The 25,144-nt window shown below is 41.3% G+C and overlaps 1 protein-coding gene across 4 annotated transcripts; it reads left to right on the top strand.

The window, feature by feature from the left end:
• The first annotated feature begins 1,689 nt into the window (after nucleotides 1–1,689).
• HSD17B7 (hydroxysteroid 17-beta dehydrogenase 7) lies at nucleotides 1,690–25,144 on the top strand. Of its 4 annotated transcripts, none has more exons than XR_006519969.2 (9): nucleotides 1,690–1,833; nucleotides 3,746–3,949; nucleotides 6,970–7,062; nucleotides 8,408–8,496; nucleotides 11,953–12,147; nucleotides 15,690–15,794; nucleotides 16,768–16,824; nucleotides 20,467–20,565; nucleotides 23,082–23,395. XR_006519969.2 is itself a non-coding variant. In XM_014829521.3 (9 exons), the coding sequence occupies exons 1-9, from the start codon at nucleotides 1,796–1,798 to the stop codon at nucleotides 23,181–23,183; spliced, it is 1,008 nt and encodes a 335-aa protein (XP_014685007.1). In that variant the 5' UTR covers nucleotides 1,690–1,795; the 3' UTR covers nucleotides 23,184–25,144. The 4 variants fall into 4 exon arrangements, 3 of the variants coding, with proteins under 3 accessions (XP_014685007.1, XP_070353150.1, XP_070353151.1); XM_014829521.3 differs by having other exon boundaries at nucleotides 8,382–8,496; nucleotides 23,082–25,144; XM_070497049.1 differs by having other exon boundaries at nucleotides 1,723–2,033; nucleotides 8,382–8,496; nucleotides 23,082–25,144.

Below are 25,144 nucleotides of genomic sequence, written 5' to 3'. Positions count from 1 at the left end.
AGAGTTCTATTCTCCTGGTCTCTCTGTCACCTCTAACAGTTCAGCTCATCTTTGAAGGCTGCAGAACCTTGAAAGCAGCAACTTTAGTTGAAAGAAGGAAGAGGAGACCAAGGTTTCTGCACTGGGCTTGGATAGACATCATGATGGAAGGAGAGACTCCTGGTCTTGCCCTGAAGTCTTCTGCCCTTCGCTTAACTACACTGACTGTCATCCCAAGATTGTGGTGATGCTTGGTCTCCAGTCTGGACTTTCCCTGTTCTTTGCAGAAATGAGTTTTTCATAGGCTATCCACACAACTCCATGTCCCCTCTCTTATTCATTTTACACGTCACCTCTGAGCTCTAGGATACTTTAAAAGGAGCCTTTGGGTCTAAACTCTAAAGACTGGGGTTAACTTTACTCCAGGACTTCTAGAAAATATTGTTAAACTGTGGTCTCTTAAGAATAGTTGAAGGTGGGATAAGGGCAGAAGCTGATTTCCACCCAAATAATAATCAAGATATTTTCATTATTTAGGAGTTTAATGTTCAAATAATCATATTTATTCTTCTGATCTAATTTTACTGGTACAACACAAATGATTAATAAACTAGTTGGTATCAAATTAATCAAAGCCTCTAGGATATTCAAAAGCCAACATAGGTTATCTCAGTCTCATAGCCTTTCACAAGAAACTAAGATTTTGAAAGAGGCCATGAAGTAAAGTATGTTCTGTAGAGTTTGATACATGATGCATAGGTTCCTTAGTGTGGACTTGGACTGGTGATGGTTGCATTGTTACCAGTTCACAATAAATACAGAAACCTAGAGTAAGCCTTAGAAACTTCTATAGAAGTTTGGCAGAGCACTGTTACATGTGTTGAATCTAATAATAAACAATTGGGCCTTGTATTTTGTATGCCTTTTGCTTTTTGTTTCATTTTTCTAGTAATTCATCTTTATTGTATTTTCCAAAAATACCCATCTGGGAGGGCTTGGAAATAACAAAACGGGTCCTTTACCACAAAGAGTTTGTGGTAAAAAGTACAAGGTTACAGTACAAGACCCATTCCGTCCTATGAAGTTCTAAGATTCTCTGATTCCACATTCCCATTCCAAACTATTCTAACTTCTCAAAGTTGGTAATTCCTGCATGATGCTATATAAAATTCTTAATAAACCAATGTTCATTTTCCCAAAGATGATCTTTTAGATGACGAGGAAGTCCGGGACCAGAAGCTGGTCTGTAAAGTGCAGCGCCTGGATCTACGCATCCAAAAAGGAGTGGAAAACGAAGTAGAAAAGAATCCCCAAACTTCAGCTCCTAGACCCAAACCTATCCTCTAAAATAAAGAGCTCTGGTGCAAATATCCCGATGCCTTCCTGCAATGAAGCGCCAATCTGAGGCGCCTGGGCCTGCATCTTGCCTGTGCCACTTATCCCAGATCCCTGCACTCGGCTACTAGCACACCCCCACCAGCCCACACGGCTGCCGCCAGGGCAGCCTGTCCTTCAGCCGGCGCAACACTTGCGCCGCGGAGGGGGCGGGGAGAGCCCGGATTGGCTGGGGCCTCTGCGTCACGCGGCTCCGCCCCTCGGCCTATCTCACCCCACCCCGGCTCCGGCGGGGTTGACCGGACGGCGGGCTGCGATTGGAGGGCCCGACGCGGAGTCGATGACGCAAGGGGAGGCGGGGCCCCGCTGGGCCGTGATTGGAGGGCGGGCTCGTGGGCGCGGCCGGAGGGAGGGTCTGGCTTTTAGGGATTCTGAAAGCTGTAGCGTGTGCCCGCTCTACAGCGCGGCTTGGAGGTGAGCGATGGCGCGGAAGGTGGTTTTGATCACTGGGGCGAGCAGGTGAGACCTCTCGTGATCGTGGCAGCGGCGGATCGGGGGTCCGAGGGAGCAGGAAGAATAAGGCCAAGACGACTTGCCACGGACAGACCCCCAAGACGCCTGCCCGTGACTTTGCCTCGGTGGGGACTCGGGCCAGACCCCGTCGCGCTGTTCCCTGGGTCCCCCACTGCGCGAGATACCGGGCGTGCCGGGTCCTTGAGGTACTCACTCGGTAACTGGTGTTTTGAATTAAACCTGACAATGGAAAGAAAAACTAGAGTCCCAGTAAGTGAGGAGAATAGTAGTGATGATCCTGTTGATATCCAGAAAAGGGCGCTTGCCACGCGGACCGCTCTCCCTCTCACCTTTGACCTTCTCCAGTTTTTACCGTCCATGCCTGGCAGTTTAATCGTGACCATGTGGCCATGTCTTGTACTCCAGGTGTTTTATCTGTGCAAGACTTTCACCCCCTTATAAATTTCAACATCCATGAGCATTAGAACAGTGGGAGAAAAAAATCTCATTCCGTCTACCACAGTGCGTATGCACCTACCATACACTCTTCAGAAACTCGGAGAAAGGTAACCTTTTCCTGTTAAGGCGTGGGTGGAGTGCAAATAACCATTACTGCCACTTCGTAATTATTCCCGGGCTGCTGGTTTCGACTCAGCCTCTTCTGTTGCCTGTTTTGCCTCTTATTTGCACTTCCCTGAAGAATGTGTGGAGGATGCAACTAATCAAACCATTTTTCTACTGGTTGCATTTGGAGTTTTTGAGGGATTAAGACAGAGGATATGTGAAATGTCATTTAAAATTAGTCCAGTTATCTAGCCACATCCATATTAACTAAGCCAGCTCGGTAGGTGTCTGTGACTGGTAGGTTTTTGGAGTGTCCTCTCCTGAGTGACTTTAACAACTGATCTGGTGCTCCTATGTTGAAGTTTCTTAAGTCAGAATTGATTTTGTATGTTTGTTTCTTTTACATATATTGTGATATGTGCAATTGTATATTTATAGTAAAGGCCTACTGTTCTCAGTGAGGATGAATTAACATAAATATACTTGATGTTCTGTTGGCAGGGCCAACATTACTGATGGTGGTAGGCACTTTTTGGTGTTCCGATTCTTTGCCTGGAATCAGCTTAAGTCTTGGAGGAGGACTGACTTACCTAGGGTTTCATTGCTATCAGCCAAACTGGTCTGACTCCTGTCTCCATCTACTGTGCAGTTTCCCAATGCTCTTTTTGGAGTAGTTTATCTGTCTTTGAATTGTGTGTTCATCCCTGCTTCTCTTTCCTGGTGCCCATCTTATATTTCTTCTTCCTACCTCCTGCTTAATCATGTTGAGTTCTTTCTCTTCCTATTGGTTATCTGATCCTAGTAGTTGAGTGCAGCTGGTACCTCCTGCTGTGTTACTGATGCCTCTTCCTGAGAGATTCATCCATTCCTTATCAGGAATTTCTGGTGCCTCCGACAGTGACAATGATACCAACAGATAGTAGAGCCCTTGCCTTGAGGAACTTGGACAGCAAAGTAAAACATGGGCACAGGAGACAACTAATAAGATGCTCTTTTCAATACCTGCTGGTGATGTTTTGACTCCCTTTCCTGAGTGGCACAATAAGTACAAAATGAAACCCCTGGCAGGATAAACTCTGTATTAGAAGAAATACTGAAGGACGGCTCTCATCTGCAGTCCAGTTATTTGTGTCATTGAGCTTTGGCAGAGACACAAACCGGACAGCGACCTGAGCAAGTGACTATTAGACTGGGGGGTTCCCCCTTCTTTAAATAATTTTTGAGTCTTTTCTGTCCACCTGGGCCCCTGATTGGAGCTCAAGTGAGCAGAATCAGTTTCCTTAACCAGAGAGAAATGCCTCTATTTGGCACCATCTCAATTCCTGCGTATTCTCTGTCTGAATTGCCCCTTCAGTGGCGTTGGCCTAGCCCTCTGCAAGCGGTTACTGGAGGAGGACAATGGGCTTCACCTGTGTTTGGCGTGCAGGAACATGAGCAAAGCTGACGCTGTTCGCACTGCTCTGCTGGCCTCTTACCCCACCGCCGAGGTCACCACCGTGCAGGTGGATGTCAGCAACCTGCCATCGGTGTTCCAGGCCTCCAAGGAGCTCAAGCAAAGGTAAACCTCTTGTTGACGGGCTTTCTCTCATGTGGTTGCTCAACAGAAGAGAAAATAAAATAAGAAAGGCTAGGAAAACCTTAAAAGAAACAGGTGAGTGTAAGAAGCAGCTATGCTGAGGAAATCTGTATGGGGTGACCCGTTGTTTCAGTACCACCTTTGCATTCTCAATCATAATCATGATTACTTCATGAAGATTAATTTTTCTTTTTTTATGTGAGGAAGATTGGCCCTGAGCTAACATCTGTGCCAGTCTTCCTCTCTTTTATGTGAGATGCCGTCACAGCGTGGCTTGACAAGCTGTGCTAGGTCTGTGCCCAGGATCTCAGCCTGCAAACCCCAGGCTGATGAAGCAGAGCATGTGAGCATAACCACTATGCTACTGGGCTGGCCCTAAGGTTAATTTTTAAGTACACCTTGACATGTGATTGATTGTAATACCTTCCATTAATATCACTCCTTTGGTATTTGAATGCATTTTTTGTATCTTTCCTTCACAAAACAGTTTCATTAAGTAGATCGGGCAGGTGCTGACATTTAATAAGTGGAGAAACGGAGACAGAAATAAGAGTAATATTTATATTGGTTGGCTTGGTCCTAGAACCCAGGTCTCTGCCCTGCTTCCTCAGGTATTTTTTTTTCCCTAGGCCAGTAAAGATTTGTTCACACCTACACAGTAATTGGCATGTCATAGGCATTTGATAAATATTTAGTATATGAAGGAATAGAGTCCTTGGATATATAACTCCCTAGAAAGTATACGAAAAATTACATATAGGTGCACAATGCATTTTTCTGGAGAGAGAGGGCATGCTTGTTTTTTTAATTCTAAGGGCAATTTATGATCAAAAAGTCAAGAACCCTGCACTAGTCCATGCTGAGCCCCAGGGATAGCTGAAATAATTAATTTTAAAATTAATTTAGTTAATCATTTAATTTTAAATTTTTGTAATTGAGGCCCTTAAGAAACAAGAGTTGCTTTATTTCCTTGGACGGTAAAAGGAAGTGCAATAGAAAGAAAAAATGCCTTCTTGGTAAAGGCATTTACTGAAGAATAAAACTTGGCATTTTCTTTATGTTTATTGATAGCCATTTGCATTTCCCTGCTCCAGATGCACGAGTTACAAAGCAAAAGCCAGTTGTCTTCACCCCAGCTCTTCTCGGTGCAGCCTTAGCCCTTTATGAATGTGGTTTCTCTCTCCTCTATTGCTGAGCTCCTAGGATTTTCTGCCATATCATCTTTCTAAAAAGCTGAGGAGGTTTTCTGGGTTCCACATCCCCTACTCCTCCATAACTTAGAGTCTCCAAATCTGTAAAACTGCACAGTAAAGGTTCTTCCTGAGTTAAAAACCCTGGAGTCAGGACAGAAGTTATGAGTTTCAAATCATGTTTGCAGGCCTTCTTTCCCCAAACTTTCATAGCCAACTGATTGTCTTATGTATTTTGTATAGATTTAGTTCATTTCCTTATTTAGCAGAAATGAACCTTCATCCTAACTTAGTTACAGCTCATTCCAATACATCCGGATTTAGAAAATGATGGTTGTAGTGATATTCACAGATTTGGGAATATGTGACAGTGTCCAGATGGATCTCTTGCTTATGTCAAGGATCTCCTGCACTTAATGGCCCAAATGGTTATCTTTGATTATAGATCTGAAGTAAGTTAGAACCGAAGAGAGCTTGAGAAGGATCTCTTCCAGTTGGCTAAAGCAGCACCACTCCTGACCCCTGGTCTTTGCATCTGTAATCCTCTTTTCTATTAGATATACGCAGATGAAAACTAATAAGGGATAGTGGCTCTCTTTTATCCAGAATAAAGCAATGGTGTCATTTAATCTTTGAAAGTAGTAAGTATGCCACTTTACTGAAGCTGACCTTAATTCGGTGTTCTGGTGCAATTTATACTCTTTTCTAAGCATTTCCTTTTCATTCCCAGTAAAATTGGCTAATATACTTAGATGAAAGTTTGCAAATTAGACAGTGGAACCACCAGCAATAGATGGACGCTCCCTGTCTTTGTAGCAGTAAGCTGGATGACTTGATGGTATCAATATCAGCGTTTTAAAGTCAGTTTAACAATTAGAGTCATTTGGCTGTCAGTTACTTATAGGATGATCCAGAAATGTTTGTGTGTGATCAATATTAGTATTCAGTATGTATGTTAAGGTCCTAGCTTTAGTAGCTATGCCACACGTTGCCCTGGGCTGTACGGAGGACACAGAATCAGTGTGGTGCGTAGAATTCTAGGAGATGTTCTGAGTGTTCATGGTGTCTGTGAGAATCATGAGAGCAGGCTCTGCTTGTCTTGAACCTGGTTGAAAAGGAATGTACTTAGATTAAGGCTTATGTAGGTTTAAAAATGAAAAAGCTTTCTCAAGTCAGCATTTCAAAATTCTCTCTATGACAAGCGTCCTGGAGAGAGCCCACCAGGAGTGCCTCGCTCCCATTCGGCTTCCATAATCTCAGTGTATTCTTGTGAGCTTTCATCATTTTACAATAGAGAGCACCTGGCTATGAACAAAGAACGATTTCCACATGGATCTTCTGCTTTGGTAGATATCTTGGCATTCAGATTCCAGCACGGATGGATCAGATTAGGTGAATATGATTATTATATAACTTTTACTTATCAATAGGGAAGATGTGAATCTTAAAAGAAAAAAGCAAAAAACTTTCTAAGACCAGAAGGGGAGTGGTTTTAATAGACAGAGGGTTGCTGCAGTGCGTAATTGGGAGGACTAACCTGGAAAGAGCATTGATCAGAGAAATTTTAACTTCAAAGCCCGTTATGGCTCCCCAAATTCTGTCTGAAGCCCCCATCAGAAAAAGAACACACATATTTACTGTGGCTAAAGAAAAAGAGAAGAAAGTAGTGTAACGCTGATGTCTCATACATTCCTTTCACCTTGCTGTGGCCACCTTTTTGGTTCAGAGAGTATTTTCTGTCCTTCCTAGACCTTCTTTATTCCAGTTGCTCTAGGGGTAACTAACAATCTTGTCTTGATGTTTTACTTGCAGGTTTCCGAGATTAGACTATGTATATCTAAATGCTGGGATCATGCCTAATCCACAGCTGAATATCAAAGCACTTTTCTCTGGCCTCTTTTCAAGGTAATTTTCATTTTCTCAATGAACTGGTTAGAAAGAAGGTGTTTATTTTTCTGCCTAGTTTTGCCCTCAGTGTGTTAAGTTGGGGGATGAGAAGGTATTGAGAAGAATGAAGACAGAAAGGAAGTGTGGCAACCACATTATGAAAGAAAAGCATTCATCTTTTGTGGGGAGTGCTTCAAGTCATGATTCTGATGGGGTTCTAGGTCTCCAGGACATTCCAAGTGGTTGGATGTTTCGGAAGGTCAATTTTTGGTCTGCCTGAGCGTGTCTATTAGGAAGAACATTTCAGAATCAGGCAGAGTTGTCAGTGAGACTCCAATACCCAGGAAAGCCACTCTGGAAGCATTTCCCAGATGTATGTCAGGTGCTCTGATCAGTAGGCTGGAGAAATGCACAGAACGAAGTACCTTCCTGGGAGAGTCTCAATACATGTTAGAATAGTGGCTTCCAAAAATGTGTGACGGCAACCTACAGTAAGAAATAGATCTTCTTTTATGGCCTGGTGTACTTGTTTGTAAATAGATGGTCTTACTCCGACTGCATGCTACTTGCGGCACTGCTGCTTTCGTTTTACTTCCCTTCCATTAAACCCACACGCAGTCCCACCCTGGTCTTGACCTACGAAACTGATCTCACGGCAAATCACTGTATTAATATGTTCAATGCTCCAAGAATTCCCAGTAAGAAAACCACCTGTTTAGCTTTGTTAAACATCCGTTTGTGCAGGGGAGGACTTTTTCTCCTTGGCATAGCTATTATTCTCCCAGAGAACTTTACTTGTAACCCGATTTGGAAAGAAGTGAAGAGAGTTTTAGTAGCAGGTTTTTGAGAGAGACTTGGGTTCCTGTTGGTAGTATGAGCTATAAGGATATAAGTACTTCCGTGAATTGGGGGAAAGGAAGCATTTTTGCATCTTTGTTTAATACAATAAGCCAGTCTGAGCAATAGGTATTTTTATTCCTGTTATTATAGAATCAAGGAAAATGTGGTTTGGGGACAGCGAAGGGCAGCGTGAGTGTCTCTTAAGTATCCTCAATTAAAGAAGCTTTTAAAAATCATACACTTGTTGGGGCTGGCCCCGTGGCCAAGTGGTTAAGTTTGCGCGCTCCGCTGCCGGCGGCCCAGTGTTTCATTGGTTCGAATCCTGGGCACGGACAGGGCGCTGCTCATCGAGCCACACTGAGGTGGCGTCCCATATGCCACAGCTGGAAGGACCCACAATGAAGAATATACAGCTATGTACCGGGGGGCTTTGGGGAGAAAAAGGAAAAAATAAAATCTTTAAAAAAAAAGAATCATACAATTGTCTTCTGTTTCAGAAAAGTGATTCATATGTTCTCCACAGCTGAAGGACTGCTGACCCAGGATGACAAGGTCACTGCCGACGGGCTCCAGGAGGTGTTTGAAACCAACGTCTTTGGCCACTTTATCTTGGTAAGAAGACTTTGGGCTTAATAAGCCGACGTTTAGTGCTGTGATCCTAAAGGCTTGCATGGATGCATCACAGTGTGCTTTTGTTAAGCTCATTAGTTTATAGCCAGCATTAAATATCTACTATTTAAGTAGGATGGTCACTCTACTCTTTGGAAACATTGCTTCCCTAAAGCAGCCTATCAATATATTATTTTTTCTTTTTTTAGGATTGACACTTAGGCTAACAACTGTTGCCAATCTTCTTTTTTTTTTTTTCTGCTTTATTTCCCAAACCCCTCCCCCCATACATAGTTGTATATCTTAGTTGCAGGTCCTTCTAGTTGTGGGATGTGGGACACTGCCTCAACGTGGCCTGACGAGCGGTGCCATGTCCGCGCCCCGGATCTGAACCCTGGGCTGCCGCAGCAGAGCTCATGAACTTAACCACTCCTCCACAGAGCCGGCCCCCTATTTTTTCTTTTGACATCAGCTCTAGAGAGTAGAGAGAAAGTGAGAAAGAAAAACACAAGTGCTTTCAGAAACAATGTACAGAACTGAGAAAAAGTGCACCAGTCCTGTTCTAAATGGTCTTTGAAACTGAGCTTGGCATCAGAGAGGCTGGGGTAGTAGGCATGCCATTATTAAATAATAATTCATAGTCAGTCTTGCGTTATCTTGATTTCTTTCTTGAAGCATCTGTGCTTGTGTGTTACAATTCCAGGCATGCATATAAAGTTAAGCAGAAGTCTTGCCTGCTCTCTGTTCTTGCCTCAAGTTTAATCTCATAGTTGAGCTTTAATATCTCAATTAAGTAATGCCTGACTCTATTGCCAGATGCTTATAATTCCTGGGTGCTGAAAAGACTGCTTATGATGCTGGGACAGATCCTGTATCTCTGACACTTTTATATTCACGATCACTTTTCTCATCTTAAGCCTAATTTCCTTCCACATTGGACCTCCTTGAGGACTGGCCTATATTTGCAATAAATTAAGATCTATACAAACATTGGAATATCATGGAACCATTGAAAGAAATGAGATAAATATTTTGCATTTATATGGGATGGCTTCCAGTATTTTATTATTAAGAAGAAATAGCAGGGTGCAATATGCATAGTGTGATCTCATTTGTATAAACACAGAAAAAGATCTCTCTTTACATATTATTTATACATGTATATAATATTTCTAGAATAATACAAATGAAATTGGGAACACTGGTTGCCTTTGATGAACCAGGGTGGCAGACTATTGGAGATGAGTGGAGATTCATGTTTCATTCTATATCCTTTAGTACTATTTTTTTTAATGATATGTGGTATTAGTTTTTCAATGACAAAAGTTAATTTAAATATAGAGTCAGGAGGGGATTGAATTCTTATCTGGTCATTTCTTTTATAACTTTACAGGGATCCATTGTCTGACATTTCCTTTATCTTTTTAAATAATCCTTTCCCCTTTCTTTGCCCTCTTTTTGAATTATTAAATTAATTGGTAATGATAGAGGATAAGTTATTAATAGTGTGTTAATTTTTTGATAGATCTAGTGTTTAGAAAATTAAATTAAGAAAATCAAGTATTTGGGTAATCTGGGTAGGGGGAGTGGCAGAGGAGAGTTGTGACCATAGGCACAGTTATTACAGGGTCCTGGTGATATGACTTATTCTTGTGTGTCCTTGTAGAGGTAGGCATGTCAGCAGGGGTTTTGGAACTGATTTATCAAATAAAATAATAGAAAGGCTTATAATGCCTTCCATGCTCTTCAAATTAAATTTAAGAATCTTACCGCTTTTTATGAAACACATACTAGGATTCTAGGTTCCGGGATAAATGCTTTGTACAAAGGGATCCACGCCCAGTTTGATTATATATAAAATGACCAGACTTTTAGGGTTGTTATAAAGAGTGGAGATAATTTCTGTAAAGTTCCAGGCATAGTGTGGTATTACAGTTGAGGAACCAATGACCTGGTTTAATCTCATGTTTATGATTTCTTTTGATTGCATTTGACTTATTTGTTCATTGCAAATATGGAGCACATCGGAAGCTTTCCTCGATTTTTGTTTAATAAACTTTTTGTTTTAAATTTACAAAATTATTGCCAAGATAGTACAGAGAGTTCCTGTATACCCTACACCCAGTTTCCTCTATTATTAACATCTTACATGGGTATGGTATACAATTAGTGAACCAATATTGATACATTATTATTAATGAAGGTCCACACTTTATTCAGATTTCTTCAATTTTTGTCTGATGTCCTTTTTCAGGTCTAGTATCCCAGCTAGGATACCACATTACATTTAGTAGTCAAGTCTCCTCTTGGTTGTGACAATTTCTCAGACTTTCCTTGTTTTTGACGACCTTGACAGTTTCGAGGATTAATGCTCAGGTACTTTGGAGACAGTCCCTCAATGGGGATTTGTCTGATGTTTTTCTCAGGGTTAGACTTGAGTAATGTGCTTTTGGGAGGAAGACCGCAGAGGTGAAGTGCCTTTCTCATCACATCATGTCAAGTGTGTATACTATCAATGTGACTTCTCAATGTTGATGTTATCTTTGATCACTTGGCTTCAAGTGGTGTTTGTCAGGTTTTTCCATTGTAAAGTTACTCTTTTTCTTTCTCCCTTTGCATACTGTACTCTTTAGAAGGGAGTTACTATTAGAGCCCACACTTAAGGGAGGCTCAATCTCCTTAATGCGGATTAGCTACATAAATTGTTTGGAATTTTTCTGCAAGGGAGATTTTTGTATTCTCCTCCATTTAATTTTTTATTCAATCATTTATTTATTGATCAATTATATCTCAATAAAGCTGAAAAAATCTTTTATTATATCCTTGTGGACTATGGATATATATTTTCTACTTTGTCTTATAAATACTACTTCATCTTTTTGCTCAGATTATTTCAGTTTTGGCCATTGGGAGCTCTTTCAGTCAGATCTTGTATATCTTTAACAAACCCTCATCACGATGGTTTTCTGTTTTGATCACGTCCTTTCTGATGTTTCAAGATACTTCAGGATCATCTTGTGTGTTTCATGCTCCAGTCCTAGAATCAGCCGTTCTTTAAGGAGATCTGATTCCTTTGATTGGAAAATGGTGTTAGAAACCAAGATCTGGGTGCTCATTGCTGTTGAGATAGCGATTGCTTTGAATCGCTCTCAGCTAGCCGAGCAAGGAGATATATATGTGGATACTGATCCAAGTATGTATAAATATCTATAAATATTTTTATATGTAATCATTTGTGTCTTTATTAAGCTAAACATGAGCTCATACTGATGTCTCTAACTCTAATCCATTATCACATGGATCATTCCAGCCTCCTCCCTTGTTTATCTGTAATATCCCACTCTAATAGTGACAAACCTGTTCAATTCCAGTATTCGTTTATAGTAGTTTCAAAATTGTTATCCTGTATTCCCCCAGTATATTTTGATACATTTTTTGTTTCTTTTTTTCCTCATTCAGATTCAGGAACTGGAACCTCTCCTCTGTCACAGTAACAGTCCATCTCGGCTCATCTGGACGTCATCTCGCAATGCAAAGAAATCTAATTTCAGCCTTGAGGACTTCCAGCACAGCAAAGGCCAGGAGCCCTACAGCTCTTCCAAATATGCTATTGACCTTCTGAGTCTAGCTTTGAACAGGAACTTCAACCAGCGGGTGAGGCCTATCTTAGTGATACGGAAGTGGCAGGGCAGTGGTTTCTGAACTACAGTTCCTTTCCTAGTAACATGGTTGACTCTCTATTAACCATTGTAGTTTATAACATGCAGTATAGCTTCTTGATCAGGATTGCTGTGAGGACAAGACCAGGCATGAATAAGATTGATAGTTGGTGTATATGAAAGTTTTAGGGCAGAGATAATTAGCTGCTGACTTTTTAGGTGTCTGGGGGCTCATTCACCATTTTGTAGTTCTTCAAGAGCTATAACTTCTGTAACAGAATGACACTACTTCCGAAACTAATACCTACTGTTAAGCCCTTGCTGTGTTTTAGGTGCTGTACTCTGTATCTGGGTGTGTCATTTAATACCTTTCCCATTACAGTGAGGTGGGTCTGAATATTCCCATTTCCATGTGAGGACACTGAAGTTTGGGAAGTTAAGTCATTTACCCAGAAGACACACAACTAGTAAATGATAAAGCTCAGAGTTGAGCCCAAGGCTGTCTGACTTTATAGCTGGGACTTTTCCCACAAAACTATTCTGCCTCCCAGTGTTTATCAATATCAGATGCTATAGGATGGTCAGTACTTATAAAGCTCTCTGGATAGTGGTGATCTTTGGTGAGACTCCAGAGAGCTGTCTCTGCGAGGACCCTGGGTTTAGAGGCTGTTTCTTTAGAGTGGGCAACCCCTCTCAGTCATGCCGGCTCCCTGTGGCCTCCATGGTCTGGAATTTACTGCTTCTCTGTATGTCTCTCTTGCCTGGGTCTAAAATCTTAACTGAAAATCTCCATTCTGTCCCATGGGCATTTTTCTTTGTTTTCTTGGACTGTTGGTTGAGTGTGGGACTGTGGAGAAATTTAATTCCACTAATATTTACAAGAAGACCTATCATGTTTAGGGCAGTAGGTCAGCCTTAGGTGTGAGGAGGAAGGAGAAATGACAAGATGACTCAAAAAGTATCTGCCCTTAAGGAGCTTCTTTGATCATACATTAGACGCAGCAGTCTAAGCCTTGTGTGATGGTCTGAACAACATGATTTATTCTGGAATGGAGACCTTTATCAGATGGAATTCTCACTTGTGTGTTCTGGCTCTTCGAATCATGCCTCTTCATGAAGAGGACGGTATATAAGAAGATGCTAAGAGCATACTCTCTAGAACTGGATTTGAATCCTGGCTTTGTCACTGGCTTTGTAACCTTGAACAAATTGTTTGATCTCCCTGTGCCTTGGTTTCCTCATCTGTAAAACAGGGATAATAATAGTGCCTAACTCACGGATTTGTTGGGAGAATTAAATGAGGGGATTAGAATGAAGCAGTCACAGCAGTGCTTTGTGTTCAGAATGTGTGTGTGTTTGTGCATGTGTCTGCACACGTGTGTACATGCGGTATGAATGAGTGGGGGCGTATGTGCTTGTGTGCATGCATCCATGTGTGGGTGTGCATCCCCATGCACGTATATGGGTTTTGTGGGTGTGTGCGCCTGTATGAATGTGATTGTATATGTGGTGTGTATGCATATGCATGTCTGCTTGTGCATGTGGGCATGAGGTCTGTACATGTGTGTGCACATGCTTGTGTGTGTGTTGGCTGTTGTTGTTATTATTATTATTATTATTATTATATTTGACCTTAGTGTGTTGGTCCAGTGGTGAGCCTCCTTCTGAGGTTTCTTGAGATATTTAAAAACTTGTCACAACTGCTTGTCCCCTGGACACTCCCTTTTAGGGGCAAGGTTACAGTGGATTAGCTTCTTTTTTTCATGAAAAGTTCTGGATTTTACTTAAGTCTCAATTGTCAGGTAAGGTTTGGGATTTCCTCTTTTACAAAAAAGGGAGATTTAGCTAGTGCTACTGCCCCCGAACCTCTGTATGATTGGTTCTCAGCCCACGACTTTTCCTCCTGGGCTTTTATGAAGAGAGAGCAGCTGAGAAGGAACTACAGCATTCTGAGGACTTGTATTGCTGGAAATGTTGTCAGGTCCATACAGGCTGCCTGACAGAGTTTAACCATCCACTCATGACCCTTCCCACAAGTCATACAGAAATCCTCAGGGTGGTCACACTTCATTCCCTGTAATTGAGGGCGTGCAGGAACCGCAGTCTTGGATAAGACTGCCTCCTTGTTTGTTTCTTTTGTTGCTCAATGTCCGAAAGTCATTCTGTTGGAAACCCTGGATTTTAGTTCACAGGTGTCTTCATTGAAGGCTGAATAGTCTCCAAGTGTTCCTAGCTAGGTACCAGAATAAGAAACTTTCCTTAGCTATCTTTGGAGCAAAATGTTACTTTCTTGGGAAGAAGTTTTGGTCTATCAGGATGAGGAGTCCAGGCTCTTGACATTTGGTCAGAGGACCAACAGAGGCCTGTCGGTAAATCGAGGGGACTCCCAGGGACTGGATTATGTGTGTCAGGTGCCGCCACGCCTCTGCACCCCTGAGTCAAGGAGGAAGAGTTTCTAGCTTCTGCTGCTCAGGGTGCTGTCTGTCCGCTGAACTGCCTGTGTTACACTGACACTTCTTATTTTTCATTTAAAAGAAAAAAGAAGATTAAAAGTAATAAAAATATGAGTTAAAATAGTCAATATCAAAACAAGGTAAAATACAGTGAAAATTAAACTAAATCAACTTGTAAAACAAATCTTGGTGCTCTGAGGATTACTGAAGACTACGCAGGGCCATTTCTATTAACATACGCTCTGTGGTAATTGGGGCTCTCTTTATAAGACAGATCTTTCTGACATGATGAGTCCTAGGCTAAGACCTTGCTTTAGAGATCTTCAGTTGGAGGCTGTTTGTGGAACCACACACAGCCTTTCGTTCCTCTCTGTTGCCAGGAGCTGGAGGTATGGGTCTTATGTACCTGCAGGGCAATGGATACATACTTTATTTTATTTATTCATTTGTTTATTTTTTGGCTGAGGAAGATTTGCCCTGAGCTAGCATCTGTTGCCAGTCTTCCTCTATTTTGTATGTGGGTCACTGCCACAGCATGACCACTGATGAGTGGTGAGGGTCCGTGCCCAGGAACTAAACCCAGGCTGCTGAAGAGGCAGAGTGCGCCGAGCTTAACCACAAGGCAACTAGGCCAGCCCCAGCAGACACATACTTTAGCTGTCTGTATTTACTAGATCAGAAAGTTCCTAAAGGCAAAGACTGTACCATATATGTCTTTTTTATCTTGTGTTTATTATGGCTGATAAACTGGTCTTCAGTTAAGCCAATCACATGGAAAACTCAGGTAACCAGGGCCTACTTTTCTCCTCTAGCTTCAAGCTTGGTTATTCTTTGTACTATAAGTTTCTTCAGAATAAAGCCTTTGTCTTACTAATTTTTATACCCTGAAGGCTTCTCATAGTGAGTTCTCAGTACGTGATTCTTAAACTGAAATGGTCTACCCAGCTTCAAGGACAGCTCAGAGTGTAAATCCTTCATGCTCCCTTGCTTATTTGTGTATCTCCTTTATTGACTAGCATATGGGTGGACTGAGTCAACATACATTGCATTAAAATCTTATTGCTACCCCTCTCTGTGTTCCCAGGGTCTGTATTCCAGTGTGTTGTGCCCAGGTACAATGTTGACCAATTTGACGTATGGAATTCTACCTCCCTTTATATGGACGCTGCTGATGCCGTTCATATTGCTGGTAAGTGAAGAACACTTCTTGTCTTAGTTTAGTTACACTGTTCGATTTGAGACCAGAAAGATGTGTTTAAGAGTTGGGAAGTGATTTAAGAAATTGAACCTGAACGTGGCAGAATTCCATTTCACTTAAGGTTTTTGAAGTTAGTTAATATGTAACCTCTGTTTCGTCCTACTTGATGTGCCCACCACTCCACCACCCAAGTGTCCACTTCTCTTTAAGGGAATGTTTCTTTGATCATGCACCATAGATCCCAAGAGTTCTCTGATTATATAATTTTGGGAAACCTGTGTTAAGTGATATTAAACTGGATTTCTCTGAGCTTTCAATGTGGTCATGTGCTTCAGAAATTCCCAAGAAGGAGATGATTGTGCACTGTCTGACCCTAGAACCAGGTTTTTGCCTGTTTATTTTGGTTTTGTGTTTTGAGCATCTTGCAGGACCAGTGTTCCTCCAGCGCACGTTAGGAAATCTCCCTCCCTTTTAGAGTTCAGGAAAAAATGTCCTTTCATTATGGCAGGTGTTGAAAAAAGATGAGAGGGAAATATGCCTTCATGTTAAAAGTGGTTGACTTGGAGTGATGGAGATTAAGTGATGCTTCTTTTTTTCTTTTTTTCTGCTTTATTTCCCAACCCCCCGGTACATAGCTGTATATCTTAGTTGCAGGTCCTTTTAGTTGTGGGATGTAGGACACTGCCTCAACGTGGCCTGACGAGCAGTGCCATGTCCGCGCCCAGGATCCGAACCCTGGGCCGCCGCAGCGGAGCGCGCGAACTTAACCACTCGGCCACGGAGCCGGCCCCTAAGCGATGCTTCTTTTTGAGACTTCTTTATTTTTTGATACTTAAAAAAAATGTTCTATGATAAGAAATTCAGGTTATTTTTTTAAAAATGTAAATGAATAATGCTTTTGTGACTCTATTCTTGATGTGATGCTTGAACCCCCAGAAAATGACTATTGTTTTCTTCTCCTCAGCTTCGCTTTTTTGCAAGTGCTTTCACTTTAACACCGTACAATGGAACAGAAGCCATGGTATGTTACTAGAGTTTCAATGGCTTGTACAATCACTTACAGGTGTAAATTGTAAGTTCACTGGTAGTAGGAACAATCTCAACAAAAAAGATAAGAAAACAAGCTCTGTGAATAATCAGGGTCCTATTTAAGACTAAGGTGGACCATAAGGCTGAGAGCAGAGCATTCGGAGTGAAGTTTGAGAGTTTATATCGACCATGGCACTGGATACCATAGTGGAAGGGATAGCAGTTTTCTAGAAGCAAGATCCACTAGCAGCTAGAGGAGTGTAGAGCAGTGGAATACTACTGGCAAAACAAGATGGTGGCTGGGCAATCACTGTGAGATTTCCCATGGAGAAAGTGCATCTTGTGGGTCAAGAGTAGAGGCAATTAAGTCCAGCTGCATTTCCTTATATGGAAATTCCCTTTCCTCTGTCAATATTAGAGGATCAAGTTGTTATTTTATTAGAAAACCACTGCATTTCCTTGAATCACATGGCAAGTGGATTGTGTGTTTCCTCATCACCGGCAGATATTACTAATGGATCATAGTACTCTTTGCTATTATACACAAATGATGTCTTTGACTATTTCCAACCCAAGACCCCAAAGGCATCCTCTACTAATGGGTTAGAATTGTTATTCAAGATGGAACTTATTCGTCCTCTGTTCTTTACACCATCTGGTCGAGATCCCATTGTATTAGAGTCAGTTCTTTGTGTGTTTGTCTTCCTCACTCCATTTAGCTCCTTCAGGATTTTTGCTGTCCATCTTGGAAACTTGAGAGCCTAGTACTGTAGTGTTTATATTTAGTAGATTCTTAAATTTTGGCTGAACTGAAATTAACTAAGGAAAATATTGAGGAAATTACCTTGACACTCCTGTTTTGGTAAACATTGCAGAAATAAATGCATTTATTGTAGGGACACAAGTTGATTGTAGAAGCAAGTGCTTTTAAACTAATTTTAATTAGTTCTTGATATATTTGCCAAACCATTAGAAATAATGAATACTCCTTTCAGAATTACTCATTCTGCACATCTATAACACTGAAAATCAAGCATAGAGGTCACGTATATATTGAGTGTCAGTGGTATGGGGAGTAGTTAGAAGAAAAATCTCCAGTTATTAAGGATCTCAGAGTCATGTTTAGAAAAAAGAATGAATACAGAAAATGGGCAAGAAATAAAGCATCCTGTCATCAGATGGTGAGTCCTCTAGGAACAACTAGAAAGGGGGACCAGGGGGGCTGGCCCCGTTGGATGGAGCAGACGTTGCTGACTAGGTAGGGCTTGATCGGAGCCCCAAAGGGTGGGTGGGATTTGGATAGGACAGACAGCATGACCCCATGTCTCTGTTTAAAAACTTTGTTGTGCCCCTGATGTAATTTCCTAAAATGTGGGTGGGTAGGAGAATATCCCTCTCATTGCCACCTAGTGATGGTTGTAGATGCTGGTGCCTATGGATGAGGATTTGAGCATACCACTTGTGTACAAGTCTCTTCAATCTTTGGATCAGTTTTATCTCCTTAAATTGACTGAGCTTGAGCGGCCTAAAGCACAGTGGTTAAGAGTGTGGGCTCTAGAATTCTGCTAGAATCCCAGTTCTCCAGTTCCTGCCTGTGAACCCTGGGGCACATTTTTTCACTCATCTAAGCCTTTTATTATCTGTAAAATAGGAATTTTAGAAGTAAATGAGAGAAGGCTTCTTGTAAAGGAGTCAGTATATTTCAGTATTTAAGATTTTAAAGAAGACTATCTTAATGAAAACAGTAAAGTTCTGGCCTGCAAATTGACAGAAGAGTGGAATAGAGTAGAAAGTTTAGACTAGACCCATAGCATTCGGGGATTTAGTGTATGATAATGATAGCATTCCAAATCAGTGGGGAAAAGATGGGTTATTCCACAAATGTTGCCAAACAGTCGAATAACTTCTTTTCTTTTACCTTACACTCAAATAAAATTCTAGGTAAATTAAAAGATTTATAGGGGCCGACGCCGTGGCCGAGTGGTTAAGTTCATGTGCTCCACTTCGGTGGCCCAGGGTTTCGCTGGTTCCGATCCTGGGCAGGGACCTAGCACTGCTCATCAAGCCATTCTGAGACAGCATCCCACATAGCTCAAAGTACAACCAGAGGCACTCACAACTAGAATATGCAACTATGTACTGGGGGGCTTTGGGGAGAAGAAGAAGGAAAAAAAAATAAAAAGAAGATTGGCAACAGATGTTAGCTCAGGTGCCAATCTTTAAAACACAGAAAAAAGAGATTTACACATTAAAGTTAAAATATATAATTACTAGAAGGAAATATTGGGAAATTTTTAAATCGTTTGAGTGTGGAGGCTTAGCTATTCCAAGTTACCATAAAAGAATAGACTGAAAATTGTGATTAAATAAAAGTAAAGATGCTTGCATGACTAAAATCCTCACTATAAATGTACTACAAAGACTAACCACAAAGTGGAAGAAAAGTACCTGCCATTCATATCGTAAATAAAGAGTTCGTTTTCTTAATAGTTTAGGAGCTTCAACAAATCAAGGAAAACAATAACCTATTGGAACAAGGGGCAAAGGACATGAACACTTTTTAAACTGTTTTAGTCGTATGAAAAGCTGCCCAAACGTATTTCTACTAAGAGAAATGCAAGTTAAAACAACAATGAAAAATTGTTTTTCAACTTGATTAGCAAAGATTAGAAAGTTTGATAGTACGTTGATTGGCAAGGATATAGGGAAATGAGAACTCTTATAAATCCTGGGGGAGAGTAGATCTATATAGCCTCTATCAAGGACTCTTTGGCAAGATCATTCAAAATAATAAATACATATACCCTTAACCCAGAAATTCCATCTTTGGCAGATATCGTATAGATGTACTCAAATTTATATGAAATGGTGTATTCATCATCTGTCACGGTGTGGTTTGTAATAGCAAAGATGGTAAACAACCTATATGTCCATCAATTGGAAACTGATTGTATAAATTATGGTACATCCATGAAATGGAATACTGTGCTGCTTAGGATGAAACAGCCCTACATATGCTGATTAGAAAATATCTCCAGAGCCTATTGTTCAAGTGAAAAATGCAAAGTGTCGAATAGTACATATGCTTCCATTTGAGTATGAGAAAAGGATATGTATGTTTTTAAGCAAATGCTTTTCTTTGGAAGAATACCTAAGGTATTAGTAAGAGTGCTTGCTTCCAGAGAGAACTAGGTGGCTGGACAATTGGGAAGAGAGGAGGACTAACTTTTTATCACGTATATCTTTTGAATGTTGTACATATGCATGCTTATCTAGTAATAGAATGAAATATTATATAAATGACTTGCACTTTACTGGGCAGGTTAGTATCAACTCAGAATAAGCTCGTCTGTATGCCGTAAACTTTAATTTTGGGATTAAGGGAAGAGACAGCTAATATATGAGGGTTATTTTGCTTTACATAAATTCTCAAAGGGTACTAATAAGCAGGCTGCCTTACTTTCTTCCTTCAAATTACAGTAGTGGTTTGTGAAGACATCAAAATTAGCTGATGATATTCAAGAGGATTTTTAGAATTTGTTTGTAGGTCTGTTAAGCACTAATTGTAAATCCCTACCAGCCTCACTCACCTTGGGCAGAACAAAAAAATCATTGTCACCCTCTTCCTTTCCAGGTATGGCTTTTCCATCAAAAGCCAGAGTCTCTTGATCCTTTGGCCAAATACCTGAGTAGTACCACTGGCTTTGGAAGGAATTATGTAATGACCCAAAAGGTAAATCTGTTTACATTGTTACATCGAAAAGGTTTACTGCTAGGATGATGAACTAGTCCCCTGGTGCCTGACCAGCCCCACCAGCTTCCTGGTGTCTCTTTCCTGGGTCTTCCCTCTCTGTGTGCTGGGAACACACTGGCCTGTTTTCATCTTTGTCTGCGTTCTTCTGCCTCTGAGCCTTTGCATGTCTTCTCTCCACCTGAACTGCTCTTACCTTTCTTCTTTCAACTGATTGATTTCTACTATTTATTCTTAAGACCTCAGCTTGTATCTCAGCATTCTCTGGCCCGTTAGACTGGGTCAGATGCCTCCGTTGTTGGCTTCCTTAGCATCTTATACCTGTTGTGTGCAGTATTCAGTCAACATCTGGCTCCCTTGTCCAAATATAAGCTCTGTGCGGAGGAGGATTGTACCCCTCTTTCCTAGCATGTTGCCTTGCACGTGGTAGGTACCAAATAAATCTATTGCAAATTGGATGAAATATAAAGTGTCTTTCTGAGTGAAGCTAACTTCCCTTTGAGTATTCAGTTCCACTTGTGATCGTTATTAGCTTTAAGAGATTGGTGTTTTGAAGAGGCAGGAGATGGGGTATGGGAAAAAAATCAGTGCTGTGTGTTTTAGACTGTATAATCTTATAAGAAGATATCAATCATAGAGTTACATATTAGAAAATGAGGAATTTATTTTGAACCTATATGAGTTAATTTTGTTGTATTTTTGTCATGAGTAAGGTTTATTTCAGCCTCCCATTTTTCACTACCTAGCTTATTGTGAAGAGTCATTGGCATAAAATAAAACTAGATTGAGGCAAGTAAGTTATCTCAGGGAAGTGAAATAATGGGCAGTGTTCTTGTCTATATGTCAGTACCTTGAGGTCTGAGGGCACCCATGCTCCCTGCTTCCTGTGGTGTCTGTTTACTAGAAGCAAACCTGTGTACCTCCAGTGTTTTTCAAAATATGTTCTGTGGGATACTAGTTCCTTGAGGAGATTTGCAAAAAGCAGTCTGTCAGTCAAGTAAATTTGAGAAGTGCTTCATATTAGGTATACCCCTCTTTCAGAGACGCGTATAATGCACGTTAGCCCAGTAAGCGCTTTTTTGAGAAGTTGGTACAGTTAAGAAGTACGTGTGAAATGTTTCATCCTGGTGGTTCCAAACTGTTCTTGACTATGTGACATTTTCTTTTAACTTCAGGTTTTACATAACAATAACATCCCAAAGAACACACTTTGGGAGCTCTATTGTAATTAATAAGCTTGCTTTTAGGCCCTCAGAGTTTGTTTGAACTTACTGTTAATCTCCAGGGAATGATTCGTTTACCAAGGGGAGAAAATGTTTAATTCTGTAGCCAAAGCATTTTATTCGCATTTTATGGAAATGCATTGAAGAAAGTGTTTTGACCTTGGATTAATTTGGGGAAGTCAGCTTCTCCTCTGTTAAAAGGTTGGGTTGAACTAAATAGATCTCTCATGCTGGGGAGATCCAGTTCCAATATAGAAAAGAGAGAGCCCCTCCAGTTCCAATATAGAAAGACTCTAATGTGATTGAATGACTGTAAATGTAATTTCCAAAATGTTTATGAAGTTTTCTTTAATTTTTAGCCTTTTAGCTTTGTGAAGAGCGAGCCTTTTTCTGAAGTTTTGGCTCTGTGATGACTTGAAAAGAGATATCACTTTATTCTATAGGGGCTGAAAATTTGCTTTTATATACAGTGTATCAGTTAAAGTCAGATTTTCTACACAAAATAGAAGATTGTTAAATAACAGTGGGTTAAACAAGATAGGAGCTTAGATTTCTCACATGTAAAAACAGTTTGGAGAGAGGCAGGCGTGGGCTGGCTTGGCAGCTCCTCAAATTGTCAGCTACCCAGGTTTCTTCCGTCACCCTCTGCCATCCCTAGGGGTGGCCCTCATCCTTACAGCTCAAGAGCGGAGTATGGAATAAGGGAGAAAGAAGGGAATGCCCCATTCCTTTTAAAGAGACTCCTGGGTGGTACCCACAACACTTCACTTACATCTCATTGGCCAGAACATAGTTACATGGTGCCCACGAGCTTCAGTGGAGGCTGGACATGTAGTCTTTCATCTGGAAGGCAGTGAGCCCAGCTAAAGTCAGGGCTCTTTTACTAAAGAAGGAGGTGGGTAGCAGTTGGAATTAAAAAAAAAAGAATCCTTGATTTTCCTCTTTTGTCCTGTCTTATATCACAGTTGGTTGGTGTCTTCTATTACTGGGTACATAGGAGTTAGGGGAGACAGCAAAACTCAGATCTTTCTGTCTTGCTATTTAAGGGAAGCATCAGTAGGTTTGGTGACTGTGGGAGTCTAGACTGAGAATTATAGGTCCTCAGGATCTCAGAGTTTCCTAATACTCCCCATGTGGCTGCCACTGCTGCCCTTTCCAACTGGCCATTTTCTTTTTTTTCAGTTTTCTTACATGTGATGAATGCCTTCCTTTTATACAAACACTATTCATTTGATTTTTCCTTTCTGGTCATCCCTATCTTTGCTTCTTTTCCAGATGGACCTAGATGAAGACACTGCTGAAAAATTTTACCAAAAGTTACTGGAACTGGAAAAGCACATTAGGGTCACCATTCACAAAACAGATGACCAGAGCTAAGGATGACACACTCTAAAACGTTGTGGACCTTCTGTGCATTTCGGAGCACATGGGTTTCTATTGAGCTGGATGATGTGCATTTGTGGTAAACTATGAACTATAATTGTCTTTTTTCCTTCCTTTCAGAATTATCTCTAAGACTGTGTATGTGTGCATGTGTGTGTGCCCATGAGAAAAAGATTGGTAAAATAAAATAGGAGTTAGATATTCTCCAGATGCTGTCATATCAAACTTGTGCTAGAGACACCCAGCAGAGTATCAGGTATTTGTTCTGCCCACTGGAGCCCAAGGTACACTTCATGGGATACAGTGAGGACCAGGCGCACACTGGTCCTCCCTTTGGCCTGCCCCAGCAGGAGGAAGGACTGGCCACTCTCTGAAAGGCAATCTTAGCTTTGCTCCTTTTCTTATGAGCAATTTTTCTAGGTCTTGTGCCTTATTTCTTCCTCCACATGCTGCTTCTAACACTCCTGAGATTATTGGAATTCTAACAATCCTAATGCAGATGCCCATGTAGTTAATCACAGAAACGAAAGTATATATGTATTTGGGCCACTTGATTTACTTCTTTTCTTATTTAAAAGTGTCTTTTATTGATATTGAGGTAGTCCATGTTAATATTGGGCCTGACATATGAGACCGTTTGCAAATTTGCTCTTTACTGACCGACCTGTTTTCATGATCGTAGACATATATATATATGTATATATATATTTTTGTTTGTTTGTTTTGGTGAGGAAGATTGGCCCTGAGCTATGAGCTAACGTCTGTGCCAATCTTCCTCTATTTTGTATGTGGGATGCCACCACAGCATGGCTTGATGAGCAGTGTGTAGGTCCACACCTGGGATCCGAACCCATGAACTCCAGGCCACTGAAGCAGAGTGTGCGAACTTAACCGCTCTGTCACTGGGCCAGCCCCTCATGATCATATTTTAATGGACGTAATCTTAGAGCAGAAATGATTTACTCACATCGTTTCAATAAAATTTTTCAATCGATATAGAGGTGGGCGGAGCAAAATGGCGGGGTGAGCTGACCCAGGACTCTCTCCCCTCCAAAGTACAACAAAGGATTGGAAAAACTGAATTTCAGCAAATAAACCTAATGCCAAGATGTCAGAGACCTACAGTACCAAAAAGACGGAGGACGGAGACCTTGCGGCAGGCCTCAGAGGAGCTGGAACAGGGGAGGAGAGAACTTCACTCCCTCCCCTAGAGACCGGGATTGCTGTTGGGGGTGCGGGAAGGAGCAAGGGAGGGGCCGTGTGACTGGGAGATCATCCAGGACTCCCGCTGCCTGTACAGTGGAAACCCGTGGACAGGGGAAAGCTTCCATGCATGGGGACCCCATAAACCCAGGGCCCCAGGAGGCCAGAGAACCGAACTGATCTGAATCCAGATCAGCGCGTGAGAGAAACTGCCCCTCCCCCTGGCAAACCGCACTGGGCGCCGCCATCTTGCCTGACAGCAGAGAGCTCAGAACGTGCAGCTCTGGACCCCTATCTATTGGCAACAGGCTGTAACTGCAACCGAATTCTACCACCATGCAAAAAACCGCCCTTCTACCATCCAGCAATTTATAAAAGCTCCAGACCAGAAGGAAAACAATAAAAACACAGAATTAAGTCTTGAGGACTTGGAAATAGGTAAACTAAGTGCAAATGTGTTCAAAGTAGCTATAATCAAAAAACTCAATGAGGTAGAGAGAAAGATAGAGAAACAAGCCAACGAGTTATGGATTTACTTCACAAAAGAGATTGAAATTATAAAGAAGAATCAAACAGAATTACTAGAGATGAAAAACACAATGGACGAGATAAAACAGACTACGGATTCCCTGAATGCCCATGTAGACACCATAGAAGAGCAAATTAGCATAATCAAAGATAGACAGGCTGAATGGCTCCAGACAGAGGAAGAAAGAGAACTAAGAATTAAAAAGAATGAGGAAAATCTCTGA

This window comes from Equus asinus, chromosome 25, assembly GCF_041296235.1.
Source record: "Equus asinus isolate D_3611 breed Donkey chromosome 25, EquAss-T2T_v2, whole genome shotgun sequence".
Taxonomy (NCBI): Eukaryota; Metazoa; Chordata; class Mammalia; order Perissodactyla; family Equidae; genus Equus; species Equus asinus.
Note: the sequence above shows the minus strand (reverse complement) of the source record. Positions and strands in the feature narration are given on the sequence as shown.

Coding starts and splice junctions, on each gene's coding strand:
- HSD17B7 (XM_014829521.3), top strand. CDS start 1,796: ATGGCGCGGAAGGTGGTTTTGATCACTGGGGCGAGCAG. Junction 3,950..6,969: donor TCCAAGGAGCTCAAGCAAAG/GTAAACCTCTTG, acceptor TTTTACTTGCAG/GTTTCCGAGATTAGACTATG. Junction 12,148..15,689: donor ACAGGAACTTCAACCAGCGG/GTGAGGCCTATC, acceptor CTGTGTTCCCAG/GGTCTGTATTCCAGTGTGTT.